General features: G+C 43.1%; 1 protein-coding gene across 2 annotated transcripts; it reads left to right on the plus strand.

Moving 5' to 3' along the window:
• Positions 1–4124: 4124 nt before the first annotated feature.
• Positions 4125–11899, plus strand: LOC135486084 (uncharacterized). 2 transcript variants are annotated; one of them, XM_064768595.1, is made up of 2 exons: positions 4125–4304; positions 4834–11899. In XM_064768595.1, the coding sequence occupies exon 2, from the start codon at positions 4969–4971 to the stop codon at positions 10279–10281; it is 5313 nt and encodes a 1770-aa protein (XP_064624665.1). In that variant the 5' UTR covers positions 4125–4304; positions 4834–4968; the 3' UTR covers positions 10282–11899. The 2 variants fall into 2 exon arrangements, 1 of the variants encoding a protein (XP_064624665.1); XR_010446665.1 differs by lacking the exon at positions 4125–4304 and having other exon boundaries at positions 4482–11278; positions 11808–11899.
• Positions 11900–21204: the final 9305 nt, after the last annotated feature.

Here is a 21204-nt window from a genome sequence, read left to right on the forward strand (position 1 = left end):
AAGGAGAAACTCGGAAAACCGTGATTCTAGACAAAACCCTGTTCTTTTGATGAGCTGGAACACTGTACATTCAAAATTGTGAACCCACAATGAAGGCATAAAACTGACACAAGGCATTGATTTCTTGTACTAAAAATATATTTTATTATTGATGAACGCTCTGATTGGCTAAATTGGGTCACGTGTCAAACTCGATCGTAGCGCCTGCATTTAGCAGCGGCATAATAAAGTTGGGGATTGCTGGTAATGAGCATCATTAATATTCTGCCCTGCGTCTTCATCATGGAGGGTGTAGTCAGGGGTGAACATCGTGTTGACGAGAGCAATGACTGATGCAGCACCACGTCTGCGGCATGGTATATCTCGGAGTGATCACCAGATTATGACCCAAGATACACTCCTGGTCAGGGTACCCTTATGACGAGTATCGCGTATATTTTAGCATAAATAGTTATTACCATGCCGATCTATCGCCTTTGTACGTATTAGGATTGATGTTCACCGCCGGTAAGTCATGGTTATTTTCAATCAAATTATTTTCTAGGTTACTTTATTATCATGGTCAATCGACGTATGTGATAGCCTTACCAAATGACTTTATACGTCACAGATCAGCCCAATGACTCGCACGCAAATCTTAGGCCTGATCAGTCACCTCTTTAAAGGATTTTAGAGGATATAGAAACACATTCAGTACCACGGACATACTGGTGGGTGATATACTGTGCGATGTCCTCCACATGTCATTTTATATGACTCATCAGATCTATAATGGAGATAATTGGAAACCACTTTTTCATTAACATCATTGATTATTATATTGGAAATAGCGATGTTTTCATTTACTCTCATCTTCATAGACATGAAGTCCTGGGGCATCAGAGCCGACATCATAATATCGACCAGACAGCACTCGAATTAGAATGTGGAACTTTATAAGGACATATATTTTACTATCTGAATATCTAAAAAACAAGTCTATCGAAAATATTGTCTGGAAAACTCATTACTCGAATGTTAAATAATGTAATGGCGGAGGCGTAAAGATTTGTTTTATTGAACATAAATCACTCATCGAAATCTAAGTTTACCATATTTTCACCTACATGTAATATGGAAACCTTTTTAGGAGATTTTCTACAAAACTCTTTTTTGGAGAGCTCAGAAAAACGAAACATAATACATTACAAATGAAATACGGGAAGGCCAAAAAAGCTGAAAAGCATAACGAGAATTCCATGCAAGCAGGTGATATGCAGGTGACACCAGGGATGGTCCTAGAAACGTAGGCGTAAGCACAAAATATAGGCCTTATATACATGTACAAGACCGTTCCTTGAACCATGCTTGAAAACAGGCTGTATTTGAGGTATTTCCAAAGGGTGTACTCCAAGTCAAATATTGGTACCATTAGCTTATTATTCTATATTGGGATAATGTGAGTCGTATTCGTATGGAGACTCACTCATCACGGCACACCTGATCACCAAATGTATGTTCGTGGGGTTTGGTTGGGCTCTGCTTCATCTTCTCTCAGTATCTTACTTGCATGTCCGAGAATTGAACAGGTTCAATGAGAAAGGTTTACATAGCATTGCCTACGGGTTCTGTAAGGTATGTACTCCAAGTCGAGTAAGAAGTGCCACCAGCTTTCGGGGAAATATGGGCGAAATTACAAGCGGTGATCAGGGATGCGTGCTTGAGCAAACATTTTTCGTATGGAGAATCACTCATCACATCTGATCGCCAAATGGATGTTCATAGAGCTTGGTTGGGCTCTGATTCATCTTTCATCAGTAGTTTTACTTGCATGTCCGAGAACTGAGCAGGTTCAATGGCTAATATTGCCAACGGGTTCCGAGGAGTGTGTACTCTAAGTCAGGTTTTATTGCCGGTTTTATTAGCTTTTTGGGAAGATGGGTGAAAATTACAAGTTGAGCTCAAGGATGCATGTGCTTGTATTTGAAAGACTCTGAAGCAATCAACCGTTCTATAGAGAGAATCGCTCATCAGATTGATGTTGAGGGGGTCTTTTTAATTACGATCCCTGATTCACCTCTCGTCGCATCATCATCATTTTGATACTGCAGGGAATCTGCAAGTTCGAGCCGGGTGAATGTTCTAAGAAACAGGTTGGATGACAGTACAGGGTACTGCCGTTGGGATGAATGAAATATGTATATGGTAGACCAAAGTGTAATTGCTATTAACAAATCGGATTAAAGATGGAAGTCGGAAGTAAACCAAGATTAATGAAAAACGATTCTTCGCCCGGCCGCATTTTCTACCTCCGTTGAATCACAGCCTAATATCTCTCCTTCTGTCTCGTTTTCCTCTGTGAATCAGACCCACTCCTTGAGTCTCAAGTCAATCAGCAATCCCCTTGACTCTCATCTCCATCCTCCCATCGCTAATCCATCGTGACATCAACTGTGGCATTTAGATGACAATAGAGTCATCCAGCCCCAACCGATGTCAGCGTAAGAAAGGCGGCGAGTACCCAGGATCGGGTGATGACCTCTGATGCGCTACAAATCCCTGGTGTCAGCAAATGTCACTTAAGATTGGCGTCAAACATCCCTTTCAATGCGAATCGGGATCATGCATTGAGAACATCTCATGCATTTGAAGACATGAAATGTCAGTAAAGAATAGTAGAAATCTTGCTGTTTTTTTTACTACCAACGAGTTAAAATGTCAATCGTTTCACTATAGTGTATATACATGTATACTTTTAGTATTCATGGCGCCGTGTTGACCGTCATTAACGGCATTAACATAATTGTCATGGGCATCATCATCAGCATCATTATCAACATCGGTATCATCAGAGTCCCTCATCATCATCATACATGTTTGAACAAGAGACGCCGCTTAAGACAATCGAATGCCTCGGGAAGTATCGTGACGAGTATAGATCTACTGCAATGAGCATGCGCTTATCCAATTTACCCGATGTTCGCCGAATGCCACCGGAGAGTGCGACAATGCGGAGATAAGCAAAAGAGGCAGGTTACCAATAAGAACAGCGTCTAAGGTGATCTCTAAAGGTCACTGTATGTAAATATTGGGACTTCAAACCATAACATGGAGAATAGAAAACCAATGTCTTTGAGAGAAGAACATCACTGGCGGCTTACAGTACACGTGCCAATAACATTCTTACCTGGATCGAGTTTTTCTAGATACTAGACAAACATTGCGCGGATATCAAAGCTTGCACGGTATGTAAGTCACTAGGTTAGGCCAATCACAGCCCACCACAGTCCCTTCTCTCTTGAAAAAAATAACGCTATGTTGGCAATAGATATCTGACTAGCTAGGATAGCTCTGTTGGTTCTTGACATATTATACTTCATCTTGTATGTAATTAAGCCGCTTAGTTAGGCCTATCGCAGTACAAAAAGACGCAGGCAACGTATATCAAGCTCACTGGATACTCCTATTCTTGTCAACCCATACTTGATAATTCCTTTGTTTTCAGCTATCAATACTTCTCACTTAGTATGTGTGCCGTGTCTCATAATCGCCTCACATACCGGTCAATGCTACCTCGGGGAATCGTTTCCTTGTTGAAGTGGCGTCACATGACACATCCGTTCAAGATGATGATACGCTGCTTCCACACATTACACCCGAGTCATGTGTTGAGGGTTAAGGTCTGTCTACATATACTGTACGAGTGTTGGGGAGCAACGCCGGTTTCTCGCCCACAAATATATTGAGTTTCTAAGTCTTGAATTGGAAACGGTTCCAAACAAGTGGGCGTGGAGGAGGGCCCTAATACTGCTAAACTGCTCAACCTGCTCATTAGTTACATAGCTATGTGTATGTTCGAGTGACATATCTACGGTGGCTGGGAAAGGACATCACATGATTTTTTTTTCAACATGAAATTTTTTTGCGATCGAGATAATAAGTCCATCGATCGAGATATTTCCTGGAAAAAATTATCTCATGTTGAAAAATAAATCATGTGATGTCCTTTCATAGCCACCGTACACATCTATCGCATGAGACAAGTTAGTTTAATTGAACGCGGACTATTCGATCGGCGATTGAAGCCGGGGGATTGAAGTCGATCGAGAACTATGCACGTAAAATAGCGGCCGGTGTGGGTGCGCGCATGCCTTTGAATTTTCCCGCCTCCAAACTTTTGAGCTGAAGCGCGGCGATATGGGATGTTTTGGATGCGTGCGCAGCCCCATGTGTTTCCGCCTAAAACTATACAATGATTTTGTGAAGAATCCGTGGATTTTTGTCTTGTAAACTTTGAATTTCTCGAGGACTGAGGGTGTATAGAGGTAAATGTTCTTAACGTATATCAAAAGTAACATGTATAGACTGTACTGACGTAGTTGTCATGATAATGATATGACGCATTTAGATACAAATTCAGTGTTTTAATCGATGGGTTTCCTCACCCACGCTGTCTTTGTAATTTTGTAGTTTCCCAACTGTAACGATAGGTGGCAGCATCTGTCAGTGAAGACACTGCTCATCTTGTTGGTTTTAATGACAGTACAGAACATCTTTAATAGTTTATGACTTTCCTCTTGCCCCTTGTAACATCTTAAGAGTCTCTATAGTAGCTGTCCTTGTAGAATCCCTGACTGTCTTCCTGTACAAGTTCCTAGCTGTAAATTCTGTCTCTATAGTAGTGTCTCCTGTGAGACGTCCCTAAGGTTGTGACACACCATTTCATGTACCGTACTACTAATGTAAGGCCCGCTGTATTCTTTATCCGTCCCTTTCCTATCAACTGTGATATTTGATTCTCCTATGATTAATTTCTATGTTTTCTTATGATTCCAATCGTTTGTATATTTTCAGTTTTACGTAGTGCACGTAGTGATGATTAGTAGTAATAAAGACGAAATTAAGAAGATTGAACGTTATGACTTGATTTCTGCACTACAGACGCCACAGTAAAACTCTACCCCAACGAACGTCCGAACGATTACAAGCATGGACCCGATGGATCCACACAATCCGGCCCTTGACGCCTTACTCCAAGCAGCAGAAAGACATCGACGAGATAATGAAAGATACCTGCTGGAGGCAGAAAACAAACATCTACGCGAGCAGCTCAGGAGGACGACGGCTAGTTTTGCAACTAGCACTCCGTGCGCAACACACCCTGCTTCTGCATCTAGCTCGAGTTGTGTTGAGAACTCTTTGGCTGACGCGCTGGCAAAACTCGCTGATAGTATAACGAAAAAGGACAGGTTGCCTAAGAAGGAACCAGCAATATTCACCGGTAGTGTGTTCGAATATCCGGTGTGGAAAAACTCGTTCAAGGTGCTAGTTGAAGATAGTTACCCGGACTTTACTGACAGATTATATTATCTCGGCAAGTATACGGCCGGAGACGCGAAAGATTGCATCAAAGGAATGCTTGCAATCAACAGTGAAGGTTCCTACCAGAAGGCTCGTAGCGTGCTTGATGAGCGATTTGGAGACAAGTTTCGGTTAGCCCGTTCCTTCCGGGACAAGATTGACGCCTTACCAGATGTCAAGCCTGGTGATGGCAAAGGCCTTGAGAAGCTTGCCGACTTCATGGCTCAGTGCAACACAGCGATTGGTGAATTGTCTCACCTTGGGGTCCTGAATGATCCTGAGGAGTACGAGAAGATTTTGCGCAAACTACCTAGATACCTACAGCAGAGGTGGTTCGTAGAAGTCGACAAATGGCTCTATGGACCCGGTGACATTCAGAACAGTTCGGGCGGTCCACCGCGGTGCCATGATAATTATCCGCCTTTCTCCGTCTTCTGTGCCTTTGTACAAAGGCAGGCACGCATCGCTAGAAATCCAATGGCTGAGCGGTGTGCTGATTCCAGGAGTAAGCAGCCCAGTGACACTCGCAGTTCCAAGATCAAGGACTCGTATCCTAAAAGGTCCCCATCGCAGATCAGCAGCCTCGTCACCAGTGGTACCCCTGTTACCACTAATAATGCCAGTAGTGATGCCGGGGGTGTGACAAGGAAAGCAACGTGTGCCTATTGTAAGAAGGCCCACAGGCTTCATGCCTGTAGTGAGTTCGTGAAACTGAACGTCCCCGACAGAGCCAGTTTTGTAAAGAGGAACGGCCTATGTCTAGGCTGTCTCGGCTGGGGCCATATGAAGAGAGACTGTAAGTACAAGAAAACTTGTGATACCTGCAAGGCCATACACCCGACCATTCTGCATGATCCTGGCTTCAGGCCGCGCGATAGGAACCACCCCAGGAACGACAACAAAGACAACAAAGATACGGCACAAGACCAGGACAACGGCGTACCGAAGGACGATAGTTCTACCCCACCCCAGGTCACAACCCACTTCATTGGAGCAGACTCCGGAGAATGTACCAGCTTGATAGTCCCTGTGACTCTGCGTCACAGGGATAACGTGAACGAAACAACCATCGTGTACGCCCTACTTGACGAGCAGTCCGATGGTTGTTTCGTGATCGATTCTGTTCTAGACAAGATAGGGGTAGAGGGCGAACCCTACTCCTTGAGGTTGGCTACCATGACATCCAATACTACTGTTGAATGTAGGCAGGTTCGTGGCCTTGTGGTTAAAGGTCTTTATGAGTCACAGAGTTTTGACATGCCCGTATGTTACACCAGGGGAGGCATCCCAGCCAAGCCTAGCCAAGTTCCTAGACCAGAGAATGTTCGGCAGTGGTCCCACTTAGAGCCAGTCCATGGCAAGTTAGCTCCCTTCTTTGCCGATGTTGAGATAGGACTTCTGATTGGACTGTCTTGTCTGCAGGCCATAAAGCCTCTGGAAGTCCTACCTGGCAAAGAGGATGACCCTTATGGTGTACGTACTGCACTTGGCTGGGGCGTGGTTGGAATGTCTCCTCAGGGTTCAAGGCCACAACAGCGCCATCACTTTTCATTTAGAACACAGATCACGGAGGTAACCCCTCAAGCTGTCATGAATATGTTTGATGTAGAATTTGTTGAAAGGTCAGGTAGTGAGGAGGGCGTTGGCCTCTCAGTTGAAGATCGCAAGTTTCTGCAGATACTAGGGTCACAAATTCGTCAACTTGACGACGGTCACTATGAGTTACCACTCCCATTCCGCGATGAGAATGTAAGGTTACCCAACAATAGAGCCCAAGCTTTGAAGCGTCTGTCCAGCTTAAAACACAAGATGGAGAAAAATCCTCAATTCAAGGAGGATTATCTTCAGTACATGAAGGAAATGATTGAAAAGGGTTTCTGTGAGCGAGTGCCAGAAAATGAGAGCTGTCCCGAAGGCTCGGTTTGGTATTTGAGTCATCATGGGGTCTACCACCCAAACAAACCTGGACGTATCCGGGTGGTATTCGATTGTAGCGCCGAGTTTCAGGGCGAGGTTCTTAACGAGCATTTGCTCCAGGGTCCAGACCTAACCAACAACTTGGTAGGGGTCCTTTTGCGTTTCCGCAAAGAGTCTGTAGCTGTAGTCTGCGACGTGCAGTCATTTTTCAATATGGTCATGGTGAAGAAGGAGCAAAGGAATTTTCTCAGATTCCTTTGGTATGAGGATGGCAAGCTGGTGGAGTATCGCATGACGAGACATCTCTTTGGGGCTCGATCTTCGCCAGGCTGTGCCACCTTCGCACTGAGGGCCAATGCTGACAAGTATGAATCTGAGTGTGGGTCAAAGGCGGCTGAGTTTGTCCGTGCTGGGTTCTATTGCGACGACGGATTGTCGGCTGAGAAAACTACTGATGATGGAAAGGACCTAGCATGTGGCAGTAGGAAACTTTGCAAGAAGGGTGAATTCACACTGAGAAGCTACTTAAGCAACGATAGGGAAGTTATGATGGCTGTACCATTGGAGGCTAGGGCTAAGGGTGTGCAGGAGTTGAATCTCTTGTCAGAAAACTTGCCTACAGAGAGGACCCTGGGCCTTCAGTGGTGCACGCAATCAGATTCCTTCCAGTTCAAAGTGGTCATGCGGGAAAAGCCTGTAACTAGACGTGGAATATTGTCCACAGTGAGTTCGATTTTTGACCCACTTGGCCTGATTGCTCCCTTCATACTGACAGGACGTCGCATTCTGCAGAATTTGTGCAATGGCAAGCTACATTGGGACGACCCTGTCCCACCTGAAATTAATGTACAGTGGGAAAAATGGTGCTCAGAGGTGTCAAACTTGGCGAATATTGAGATCCCACGCTGTTACCACCCTAGAGTGTTTGGTGAGGTTGTCTCAGTACAACTGCATCATTTCAGTGATGCAAGTTTGGAACCTGGTGGGCTGGGCCAGTGTAGCTACTTGAAACTCACAGATGACAAGGGAAATGTTAGTGTCTCGCTTGTTATGGGAAAGTCGCGCGTAACTCCTCTAAAACCGATCACAGTGCCTAGGCTAGAGTTGTCCGCCGCAGTTGTGTCAGTTCGAGTGGGTGAATTCCTAGAGAGGGAGTTGAAGTACGAGGGCATAGAGCATTTTTACTATACAGATAGTAAGGTGGTTCTCGGATACATTGCTAATGAAACGCGCCGCTTTCACATATTCGTGGCTAACAGAGTTGAGAGGATTCGGAAATCCACCACACCAGATCAGTGGCATCATGTCGATACGAGTGTCAACCCGGCAGACATAGCGTCTCGTGGAATGTCAGCCCGTGACCTACTCGGAGCCAAGTCCTGGTGGGAAGGTCCAGACTTCTTGAGGAAGGAAAAGGTTCCCGTCCCCTTGTCTGAAGACGACGTACAGACGATCGATGATGACCCAGAGGTCCGGAAAACTGTCCGAGTGTTAGACACCAAGATCGTACCCTTTGGCAAGATGTCCGAGAGATTCGAGGGTTTCTCATCCTGGTATCGCTTGAAGAGGGCCGTCGCCTGCTGCCTGAAGTACAAGGACATACTTCGTGAGAGGGTTGCAAAGGGAACTGGTGCCAAGGAAAAGAAGCTAGATGTCAAGGACCTCCAGCGAGCAGAGACGGCCATCCTCCAGGCTGTTCAGATGGAGTCTTTTGATGGAAAAAGGAGGAACCTACAGCCTTTGGACCCGATTGAGGACGAGGATGGCTTGCTACGTGTCGGTGGTCGCGTCAGGCGAGCGGAAATACCAGAGGAGTTGAAACATCCAGTCATCGTTCCAAGGCACGGACATGTTACTGACCTGATTGTCGCGCACTTTCATGGATCGGTCTACCATGGGGGTCGCAGCGCAACCTTGAATGCTAGTCGTCAGGCAGGTTTCTGGATAGTTGGCGCTAGGGGTGCTGTAACGATGCACATTGTGAAATGTGTAGTTTGCCGTAGATTGAGAGGCAAGGTTTGTCTTCAGAAGATGGCAGACCTGCCCACAGATAGGTTAGACCCAGCAGCACCTTTCACATACTGTGGAGTGGATTATTTCGGCCATTTCTTCGTAAAGGAGGGTAGAAAGGAGCTAAAACGATGGGGCGTCCTTTTCACCTGCATGGCATCGAGAGCAATTCATATCGAGGTTGCCCACTCCATGGACACGAGTAGTTTCCTGAATGCCTACCGTAGATTTGTCTGTAAGAGGGGTCCTGTAAGGGTTTGTAGATGTGACCAAGGTTCAAATATGATAGGGGGTAAGAACGAGTTGCAACAGGCTGTCGCGGAGATGAATCATGACAAAATCCGTTCCGAGCTTGGCAAGGACAACTGTGATTGGGTGGTTATCGCACCGAACAAGGTGGCTGAGGCTTCACACTTTGGAGGAGTTTGGGAACGAATGATCAAGTCCACCAGAGATGTCCTGTCTGCCATCTTGCTGCAGAATCCTGGCCCACTCGATGATGAGTTGTTGACGACCTTCCTGGCAGAGGCAGAGGCAGTAGTGAACAGTCGTCCTATCACCTACGTTGATTCTAAGAGCGGAGAGTCCGTAGAGCCTCTTAGTCCCAGTCAGTTGCTGACCTTGAAATCTGCTGTCGTGGCGCCTCCACCAGGGAAATTTGTGAAAGAGGACGTATATTCGAGGAAACGTTGGAGGAGGGTGCAGTATTTGGCAGACCAGTTCTGGTCCAGGTGGAGATCGGAGGTCCTGCCCCTGCTCCAAGAGAGACCAAAGTGGGAAAAGGTTCACAGGAATCTGAAGGTGGATGATGTTGTCATTGTAGTAGACAGCGATTTGCCTAGAAATCACTGGCCATTGGCCCGGATATCGCGAGTATACCCCAGCGAAGATGGACTTGTCCGTAAGGTCCAGGTCACCCTTGGTAAAAGCCAAACTACACTGGAACGGCCCATCGGGAAAGTTGTTTTGTTGATTGCCCGGGAAGTCCCGAACGGGGAGCCTTCTGAGGATTAGAGACCTGACACCTGATATTAGGCCCTGGTGCCATGTCCTTTTCTTAGCTGGCGCCTCGGTCCGGACTGTTTCCCTAAAGACATTTTGCATACTAGTATAAGTTGCATTTGACCATTTGAAGGCATTTGAGAATAGTCAAGGTTTGACTAACAAGTATTTTGAGTGTTTCGAGTATTTGGTAAAGACACAGTACTTGAGTACATGTGGATTGTATTTTTTGTGTATTTTCGAACTTGCACATTGCATATTCGTATTTTCTGTATTTTTAGACTTGCATTTTCTTTGCCTACCAGGCAAATGTTTTGAAGTTCCAAGTTGAACCGCTGTATTTGGATTTGAAAGATTAGTGGATAAGGTTAAAATCTGCTAAAAAAAAAAAAAAATAACTGTTGTGAGTGAAATGCTCCTATGACTTTCTATGAAAAGACACTGACGTTGCCAGTTTTTTGGGTGAAGTTGGTGAAATTTAGTTGTTGCAATGTAAGACATGCGAATTAGGTTTAATCTCTTGAGTGATTAGTGTTTATTTGTCTTTGGGACAAAGGTTTGCTAAGACCATGTAAAGAATCAAGTTTGATTCCATTTTTTTGTGTACTTAGTTACTTGTATTACACTGTATGTGAAAATGATAAAGAATCGGTCTAGAAATCAGATTTTTAAAGCTGAACTGTCTTTCTAATGAGACTTTGTAAGAACTTAAAGTTGAACTGTATTGGTTTTTGGTATCTCAACCCTGTTGAGTGTCTCACTTTTGGAAGTTGATTTTTGGTAAATTGCCCTGTTATGTGGTCAATTTAGGGGAGCCATGTGGGTGCGCGCATGCCTTTGAATTTTCCCGCCTCCAAACTTTTGAGCTGAAGCGCGGCGATATGGGATGTTTTGGATGCGTGCGCAGCCCCATGTGTTTCCGCCTAAAACTATACAATGATTTTGTGAAGAATCCGTGGATTTTTGTCTTGTAAACTTTGAATTTCTCGAGGACTGAGGGTGTATAGAGGTAAATGTTCTTAACGTATATCAAAAGTAACATGTATAGACTGTACTGACGTAGTTGTCATGATAATGATATGACGCATTTAGATACAAATTCAGTGTTTTAATCGATGGGTTTCCTCACCCACGCTGTCTTTGTAATTTTGTAGTTTCCCAACTGTAACGATAGGTGGCAGCATCTGTCAGTGAAGCCACTGCTCATCTTGTTGGTTTTAATGACAGTACAGAACATCTTTAATAGTTTATGACTTTCCTCTTGCCCCTTGTAACATCTTAAGAGTCTCTATAGTAGCTGTCCTTGTAGAATCCCTGACTGTCTTCCTGTACAAGTTCCTAGCTGTAAATTCTGTCTCTATAGTAGTGTCTCCTGTGAGACGTCCCTAAGGTTGTGACACACCATTTCATGTACCGTACTACTAATGTAAGGCCCGCTGTATTCTTTATCCGTCCCTTTCCTATCAACTGTGATATTTGATTCTCCTATGATTAATTTCTATGTTTTCTTATGATTCCAATCGTTTGTATATTTTCAGTTTTACGTAGTGCACGTAGTGATGATTAGTAGTAATAAAGACGAAATTAAGAAGATTGAACGTTATGACTTGATTTCTGCACTACAGACGCCACAGCCGGGGTGGACTCCTAAGTTCATCGGCATTAAAACAAACACATTGGACGTTCGTGAAAATCTTGAAATTTGCCAGTGACCTTTACGCACGTTTTTTAAATTATGATTGCCTCATATCGATGTCTGGTACAAATAATCGGTTTTCATGATGAGGACTTCGTAATTACTAATACCTTCATATCGTGTATGAGTCAGTATGTGTAGGCGGCGAATCATCAACACACCAGGAATGAATGATATTGAAAATGTCATCCGATCATTAACAGCCTGCACAAAGGTTACCAAGCCTACCTACCTGAACCACGACCTCCTTCATTAGATTCTAATGTGGCCAAATAGAGCTTTGATTGCTGAGAGGATGCCGGGTTATTAAATTGAGAGCATAGACTAAGAGTAGAAATGAATGGGATTAATGCGTCCTTTATATCGACACCATGTACTGATATGAATGGAAACACTAATATATCGCGACCTGGGAGGTTGATTGATCAATAAGGTGAACGCAGGAACATACTTGTTGCATTTTCTTCATCCTTTGTTTATGATGTTGAAGACAACTAAAGCGTAAATAAACTTGGTATTCCGAATTTGATAATTCTACTTTCAAACAGTGAGTGCTCTGGGTAGCCAAAGTGTAACTGATATCCAAAGTGACCCAGTTGCTGGCAGATTATAGCCTCGGTTTAGTATACCTGGTTAGCATAAACTTGGCTGCCCACTGACATAGATTCATGCATAATATGTCCTAGTTTACCTATATTAGGAATGTAAACAATAATAGTGCCATGCATGGAAAGTGGAGTTTGGCCATCTGAAATGTGCATTGAATTCACTATTGCAGTACAATAAATAAAATCACCCTCTCAACATCCCTAATCCATTGAATCAAGAATATCTATCCAAACAATTATTTCATTCCATATTCCTTTTTTGGTCGAAAAATATAAATCAAAGTAAGGGTCACTGAATGAATATAGGCCTACAAAGGTGAAACATTGATAATCCAAAAGTAAGAATATAATCCACCAAAGGAACAACAAAATAAGTTTAACCTGTTCAGAAGAACTGGAACCAGGAAAGATGTAACAAAATTGACAAGGCAGGAAGCACTTGATCTTCACCACCACGTGTTTCATCATGGTTACTGTGGTCAATATGCTAATGAGCGGCTGATAATGAGCTGGACATGCAACATCAAAAATGTGATAGCCACTTCGTTGATGACCAGAAAGGGTGTAAATTGTACTCATTCACTACAGTAAGACATGGTCAACACCATGGAATTGACCTTCTGCACTTGAAGTATCAGAAACAAAATCTATCCCTATTACAAGATCAAAGGAATATGCCGCCTTGCAAACAAGCAGCCTGCTGAGTTTGAGAGATTATAGCAGACAAGTGTATAAACAAATTAACCCAAATGTGTGTAATTAATCAAGCAGAAAGGTCCCTGTACCAGGCTGTATCATGATACCATACACAAGTTGACCACCAAGAATGTTATTGACAGTTTAGTTGAGGGGGAGGGGGCTGTGCTGGGTGGACTCCAGCCATTCATAAGCCTCATACATCAAGGGGTGTGCATATTCATTGAGAAAAGTGGTTGAATTCCACAGCCAAGATGTCAATCAAAGGTCTCCCATCAATGGTCTCTTGTTTTAGACATAGAAACTTTTTCTATCCCAATTAGAAGTTGGGGGTGGGGTGTGTGTTGGACAGTACTCACAATGAAATGCATTTTATGCTCTCAAAAGTGCTTAAATGGAATACATGTTGCATTAGGATTGTAGTGTGGTATGTATCTAACAATATTAAGCATGTTTATTGAGGTAAAAACAGATTTGGGCTGTGTCAGAGTCATTTCAAATAATGACCCCAGCTATCAAAGCACTATCTGAGATCATAGTGCATTGAAACTGGAATGCACTAGATAGTACACAAACTAGGTCAATCCAGAACGAGGCTGACTTTGGCCTATTTTGTATAAGTTTTGACCCAGGTTGTACACTGAAAGGGGAAGGTCACCACCTCAAGGATAGGCCTACCTATTTCAAAGTTCAATCAATCAAACGAAATCATCCGTGTACCTTTTTCAACGCCAACCCTACAATTGGATGTCGTCATCATCCATGATTCTTATCATAATTTGACATTTTGACACGAAGGCTTTGATGTTATCACAGCCATCATAGCGTTCTGATGACATTATATCAAATACCTCAGAGTGTTAAAAACTTAAATCAGGACATATGCCAGAGATGACTTAAGTTCGAAAATATTACGAGGCTCATAAATGTCATCACACTGATGCAATTGTGCTATATAATCCTTCATATCGTTCAGGACATTCTGTCAAAAACTTTGCAAATGCACTTAGAACGTCAGCAGACTGAGAGGTCACGGCATAATACCTGAATCATGGCATGCGACTTAGTAAAACCAGTCCCCCTCAACTGTGCATATCAGTCCCACCAACAACGCAAATTAGACCGTCCCCTATACCTTCACCAAATTTCCCACTTTCACCTCTTTTAAAAAGCACGATATAAATAAACATTCGAGTTATTCTTCTGTATGGCTACAATTTCGAATTGAACTCGCTAGAATGGACCTCACGCCTCGTACTCGGGCACTGCTTGGCCTCGGCATCTCCTCCAGAGTGTGAAAGGCACTAGACTTGTGTGAACAGACCACCTGATTACATTTCTCCGTTAGAAGTGCTCGCGGATTGCCTTCATTCGAGACTGATATCGGTTCAGTCTCTCGACACTGACTTCGGTTCTGTTGACAAGAACGCGGAGCACATCTCGAATCACAGCGTCTTCTCTCCAATGTCATGAAGTCGACTTCTCGAACAGCTTTGGGTATCTTTTGTTTTGTATATTTGATCCTCATAGGATACATGGACATTGGTCATTGTTCCCTAGCGCAAGATGCAATTAATGTCGCGGGGCATGTGTTTTTGTTGCGCGACAAAAGTTGCAGGTGAGAAACTAGGTCAGACATCTGCATCATGAAGGCAGCCATCGAGATGCCAGTTTACGACATGCGTCGATTGCAGCCAATTGCAACCTATACAAATCCATATCTTCTTTATCATCGAGGGAGTTTCATCTTCACAACGATTTGAGGAGAAGCATGGCAAATCTTTCTTTGGGAGTTTGGCATCATTATCTCCAAACCATCAAGAAACCATGCGCAACACGGTAAAGGTAAACTCTGCCCTTTTCAAAAGTTGTTCAGACCTCATCATTGCCTTTGATATGCTCTCCTTCACCGTGAGTAGATGCAATAAAACCGAGATAGGGCCATTTTCTGATAACTAGATGGAGTTCTGCTATCTCTGAAGGTCATTCAGAAACTTGTAAAGATCTCCTTACGATATGTACGTCTAGTGGAAGCAGTTGAATTAATATAACATGGCGCCGGAGCTATATTTCTTAAATGTTCACATCGTACCTGAACAATATCGATATCATCCTTTCTCTTGCCTTGTGGTATCAGCAAGAGTTCTCATCCAGAGTAAGCCTAACCAGGTTAGCAGTTTAACTGATCGATAGATAGGAAGGGCAGCCGCAAGATTGGCCAGACTTGTAAAAAGACGAGTAAGCTAATGGGCAATGTCGGGTAAAGCCAAACACCCTTCTGCGAGCGAAGACCTTTCGCCAGTAGCGCATCCCTGCTTCAACAACACTGTCAATTCCACTTATTCGACGTCTTTTTAAGAGTGGTTTTCAATGAATATCGGCAGGATGAATGTCCGATTCGTGATAAAATTTCCACAGCCTAATCGACGGGAAAACTTTTTATGGGCTTCTCATGTTTTATTCAATCTTGTCGCCTCTAATCTTGGTTCATATATCACTTCGACACTGTTGCACTTTTAGGGATGTGTTCTTGGTGTTTCGTGACCAGTGGGTCATGTTTCGAAGAGACTCGAATTCGAGGCTGAATAGGCCTCAGGATTACTTCATAACTACAAACATCATCAGTGCGACCTTCTGCTTGTTCTTTTTGCTTACTTCGTTTTCGTCTTCCTCCACGAAGAAGAGTTTGTGCATACCAAAGCAGTTTCTTCGTATGGCACCGATTATGGCCTTGCGTCCATTACAACACGCATATTCGAGATGAAATAATCACATACGTAGAACTATTATAAAACCGTTACGATTTTGTTTTCTTTTACAAGATGATTTATCAAGAGAGCCGTTGTACATTGAAACTGGCAAAATAAACCATAATGAAGAAGCCGCTTTATATTGAAACTGGCAGGATAAACCGTACGATAAAGCAAGGCATTTCTTACTTTTTGTTCGGTCTATTTTCATACAACTTCACCTTCCTACCAGTTGGATGTAATTTGGTAAATCTTGAATGGGATCCACCTGCCCGTTCACATGATAAACCCAACCTCTGCGCACGTACGAACGATACCTGCTTCCAAGTGAGAGTTGCATTGCCTCTCTCACACTAAGGTACTATGAAATCCTTATCTAAGGGGCCACAGATCAGGCCTGATCCGTGACCTCTTACAAAAGATTTATATGTATATTTGTTACTTTCTTGTCTATACGGTTATACATGTACTTGAGATTGGTCCTAACTAAGGAACTGGTACCAAACTGGAGGTATTGGCTGTATCATTACCGCAGATTGTATCACAGATTCAGATATCTGTCTTTAGATTCTTTTATTGAACACATCCTTCACTAAAGGCGGGGATGAAGGTTTCTATCAAGGCGAGCAAGCGTACACAGTGAGTTTTGCCAGAAACTATAGGCCGGGGTACCAACTTTTAGTGATATCTTGATCTGCCCTCTTTGATTTGCCAATCGCCTGCGGCCAATTTAGCGAAGACAGTCTGTCAACATTCCTTTTATTGAACACATCCTTCACTAAAGGCGGGGATGAAGGTTTCTATCAAGGCGAGCAAGCGTACACAGTGAGTTTTGCCAGAAACTATAGGCCAGGGTACTAAACTTTTAGTGATATCTGGCTCTGCCCTCTTTGATTTGCCAATCGCCTGGGGCCAATTTAGCAAAGACAGTCTGTCAACATTCCTGAAATGTCAGCTAGTGTGAGGGGATAACAGCTCAGATCTTTCTACCTCACCTATACAAAAATTGGGTGAACATACAGCAGAGGAGGGGAAATGGATATGACAGTCATCAATTGAAGTATTGTAACCTTTTGAGTTGAATAACATTAAGTTTTCTTTGAATTCTTTATAGAATTAATACGAAACTACAGTACCACCTACAAATCCTCTTTGATATGGAATAGCCATTTTAAAAGATTTCCACAAATGCCAATGGCTGGGATGGTTATTATGCGAAAGCAAAGGATTCCGTTTACTCTTATTGGTAAACAATCGTCTATGGCTGGTTTCCGCTTTTACAGATACACTGGTTTTATTGTGCATAATTGTATGACTAACGTTTGAAAAATGTAAATGTAGTAATATTAAAGTATCTCTTTTTATTCACTCTACTTATACATCAAGTCACAATGTCTTGATTTACATGACCTTTGGGACAGATGTCATTGTTTTGTGACAGGACTAAAGGTTGTACATGCTGGAGAAGGACGACAATGCCTGTCCGAAAGGTTGTGGGTTAACAGGAAACTTGAAATATTATATATATATAAAGGCGATATCATAGATTTATCGCCAAAAGTATTTTTTAGCGTGTGTGGCATGAACCGAACCACTGCCCTTCAATAATTATCACATTATACGCTCTCTAAGAGAATTACTAATCCTCAATCCTACGGTCGATGGAAATAATTTTTTCATGTTTCCCTTAGATACCAGTAAGCCATGCCAACGAAAACTCCAAGCCCGATAGCTGTGTTTCTTACCAAATATCAAGAATAATAGAAGCTTTCTTACACCTTTCACGTTTAAAAGCAATCAGATTTACACTCTCTAAGATTCTTTTCATTGGTCGCGTAGCAAATAAATCTTTTCTTCTGTCATGATACTCAAAGAATAAGCCGTGTCGACCCCGCTAACTGTGTTCCTCACCCAACATCCAAAATTCCTATGGCGACTGTAATCTCTCTCATTAGCTCTCAAACAGAAATATCACGATATTTGGCCGAAAATAGCTGCGTGTTAGCTTGCCTGGATAGAAAGAGAACTAAACCAATTTGTCGCTTTCACCTTTGGTATTTCAAGGAGCGATAGACCGCACATCATCGGTCTCCGAGCAACTTTATCGATTGGGCCGTAGAATCGAAAATGCGGAGCGAAGCCGAAGGCGGAGTGCTGTGGTGTTCAATACGATGGAAGAGAACCGGCCCTGAAGCAGTCGCACTTCGCCAATCGTTTCATCTTTGCCATGAGCAAGCTACGTGGTTATGAAAGCACACTGCAGTTGCAGTGTATTTTTTAGAACATTCCAAATGAAAATAAAGTTATGGTATCTGAAGCACTAATGTATCTCGTCATTTTTAGCGAGGATCGTTTTTCATGTATCACCATTTGCTAAGTGGAATTTTTGTTTCAGAAGTGGCAAAAGAGCTAGATGTCCGCGACCGCAACAAGGACTCATTTGAAGAAGCAATGCAGGAATGCGTTTGACGGTCAAAGATGAAAGATGAGATGAAACAGTGGTGATCCTTTCGACAATCGAACCCGCGGCCTCCCGATGATAACCCAGTGCTTTTACCACTATACCACAGATCTCCCTCTAATCACTTTGGGCTGCTCATTATGATAGATCTGTTATCGATAATTGAACCGAGTCTAAGCCAGAGATTTCGGATTGACATCTCACAATTCTGATTAACCGAAATGTCAAGCGTTCCTGTCGATAAACCCAATTGGATTCAGTTCCCATGGTGATAGGATGTCTTCGTGATTCAAATTAAGAAAGAAATTGAGATTATTAAAGTTTGAAACACCCATAAAAAATATTTTGCTGCATTATCATTGAATCAGTCGAGCAAAGTGGGCTGATTAGAATCGCGAAGTCCGTCCGTCATGTACGACTATTAATAGACTCTGACAAGGAAAGGTGCTTGACATTGCGAGGCAGAAAAAAGTTAGATCAGGATCATGTAATCATCCTATGCAAAGTTTGCAGTGTGCATGCTGATGACCATCTTGATCACCAAGGTTTTTGTATCTTATCAAGATATACCCCGGCTGAGATTCAGGATGGCTGATGACCAGCACTGTCCGAAAACGATTCAGTGATGCCCACAATCGCCTCGTAAATGCTTCATTCTCAATCCACGGACCTGCTTGATATCCTCTTGCCTCTCGTAGAGTGTAACATCTACTGCTGCATATACATGTACATAATATCAATTAAAGGATTCCTCTAGCGCAGCGGCACGATCAATCGAGCCGTTGCTCTGACGCACGCCAGGAGCAGTAATGGATGTTCGATGGAGGTTCTGACGTCAGGCTGGCAACGGTATGGGGTTTCGAAGGAGTCTGAAGTCGACCCTGGTAGCATTTTGGCCAATTCGTTCCAAGAATAGCAATAGTCGCAGTACCAAAATAGGATTAAGTGATAAACAATTTCTTCAGATGGTTACAGTGAGAGATGAGGGGACCTCATTTGAACGTGCATCCGTAAAGAGAGTTCTGACATTCTTATGATAAAGAATCAAGAACCTTGTGGTATTTCTGTAAGAATCTTAGTATAAGATTCTTGTAAGAATCGTACGAGAATCTGGAAATGATTGAGTTAAGCATAGTTGAGGTTTCTCTTACTGGCCGGTGTATAAATGACAGATAATGTATATTACTAGAACAAATCTTACTTATCCGTGGGGTTACTCTTCACTGTTCCATGCTAAGAAGAAGGACCAGGATCCAGCTGAAAAAATAAGCTTAATTTCTTTCTTGACGCAAGGGCCCACCAGGAAAGAAAAGCATGCGACCTAACGCCGATCTATTTGTATAAAGTGATAATTGGAAGGTATATAGTAGGAAATATCAATAAAATAATCATTCCATGTCGTCTTTTGAGGGCATTTTTGATTGTAAAAAATATATGTGTACGTCACCGGAGTCTCTGCAATGATAATTTTATCACAGCAGTCTCGCGCAAGTAGAAGTTCTTTACCTATTAGTTCTTCACTTATTAGTCTCAATGTCTGGCGCAAAGCCAGACGTTTTCCATTACGATTTCACTACGATGTTTGACAAGAAGGAGCAGTGCGCGAGATATGCTAATGAGCAGACTTCCCTCGCTTGAGTTTCTGAAGAATGTTCCATATCGCGCTAAGCTGACCACTGCTGACCATGACAGGCGTGCATTGGACTGGTACAGGTTGGAAATGAACATTGAATATGCTGGTGGTGACGCTTTCTGATGAGAAGTTGGTCGTGACTGATGCAGTATCCTTGGACGTTCAATCATTGCTCTCTATGCTGCCTTGATTCTGTACTATCCCAAATACTGAGACCAAATGCCTGTTGACTGTGCTTTAAGAGAGACTGGCGCCATGCCTAGTCTCTCTTAAACTAAAGCACAGTCAACAGACACCAACCCCCTCAGACTCAGAAACCACAAACGTCCAACCCTTCCTGCTATACTTCTGGTTTCTAGAATCCTGGAGGAAATGCCTTCTGTGGAGGCCAGTGGGCAATTCTGTACTTGAGCACAGACAAGGCTGCAACCAAAAATAACCGACGAATCGAAAATGTGCATCACAGCTTCACCGGGGGTCGATTATGATGTTTATAGATCATTTGCCTCCAGTTGCAGCTAATCGTGCTATAGATAGATCAGCCAGGCAATGCCTTCTCTCCTTTCAAACCATTCATGATGGTATTTAGTTACTTGCTTATTGTATGTGACATTATAGCACGATGAAACTGGATATTGTCGATGCATCATCACCAGCGGGGAACAGCCAGTCTACATAACAGTCCAGTTGTTCTCACGCAGCCTACGCCTTTCTCCTTCAATGGTACATTTTAGCGACTCGCCCATTAAGTCACTGTTGGGATAGACTGGAATGCATCCATCCTCGATCTTCGGGTAGTCCTTTTTATCCACGCTCTTTTGCCCATTCTGTCAACGCCCACAGCAACTTTCAGGGATACGTATACATACGGACATAACTCTGTAGAACGTTGAACACTTTTGTGGACACGATCTGCATGCGCGGATAAATATGGTTGAAAAGTTACTGATCTCCCCTTCCCGGCTTGGCTTGTTTAGTGCAAAGCATAAAAAACCAGCCAGTGCCGCGTGCGTTGACAAAATGTCGGGATAATAGAACGTGCAGCAAACCCTTACGCATGCAAAATGAATGATTTCCACATAAAATTTAAT

This window comes from Lineus longissimus, chromosome 1 (genome assembly GCF_910592395.1).
Source record: "Lineus longissimus chromosome 1, tnLinLong1.2, whole genome shotgun sequence".
NCBI lineage: Eukaryota > Metazoa > Nemertea > Pilidiophora > Heteronemertea > Lineidae > Lineus > Lineus longissimus.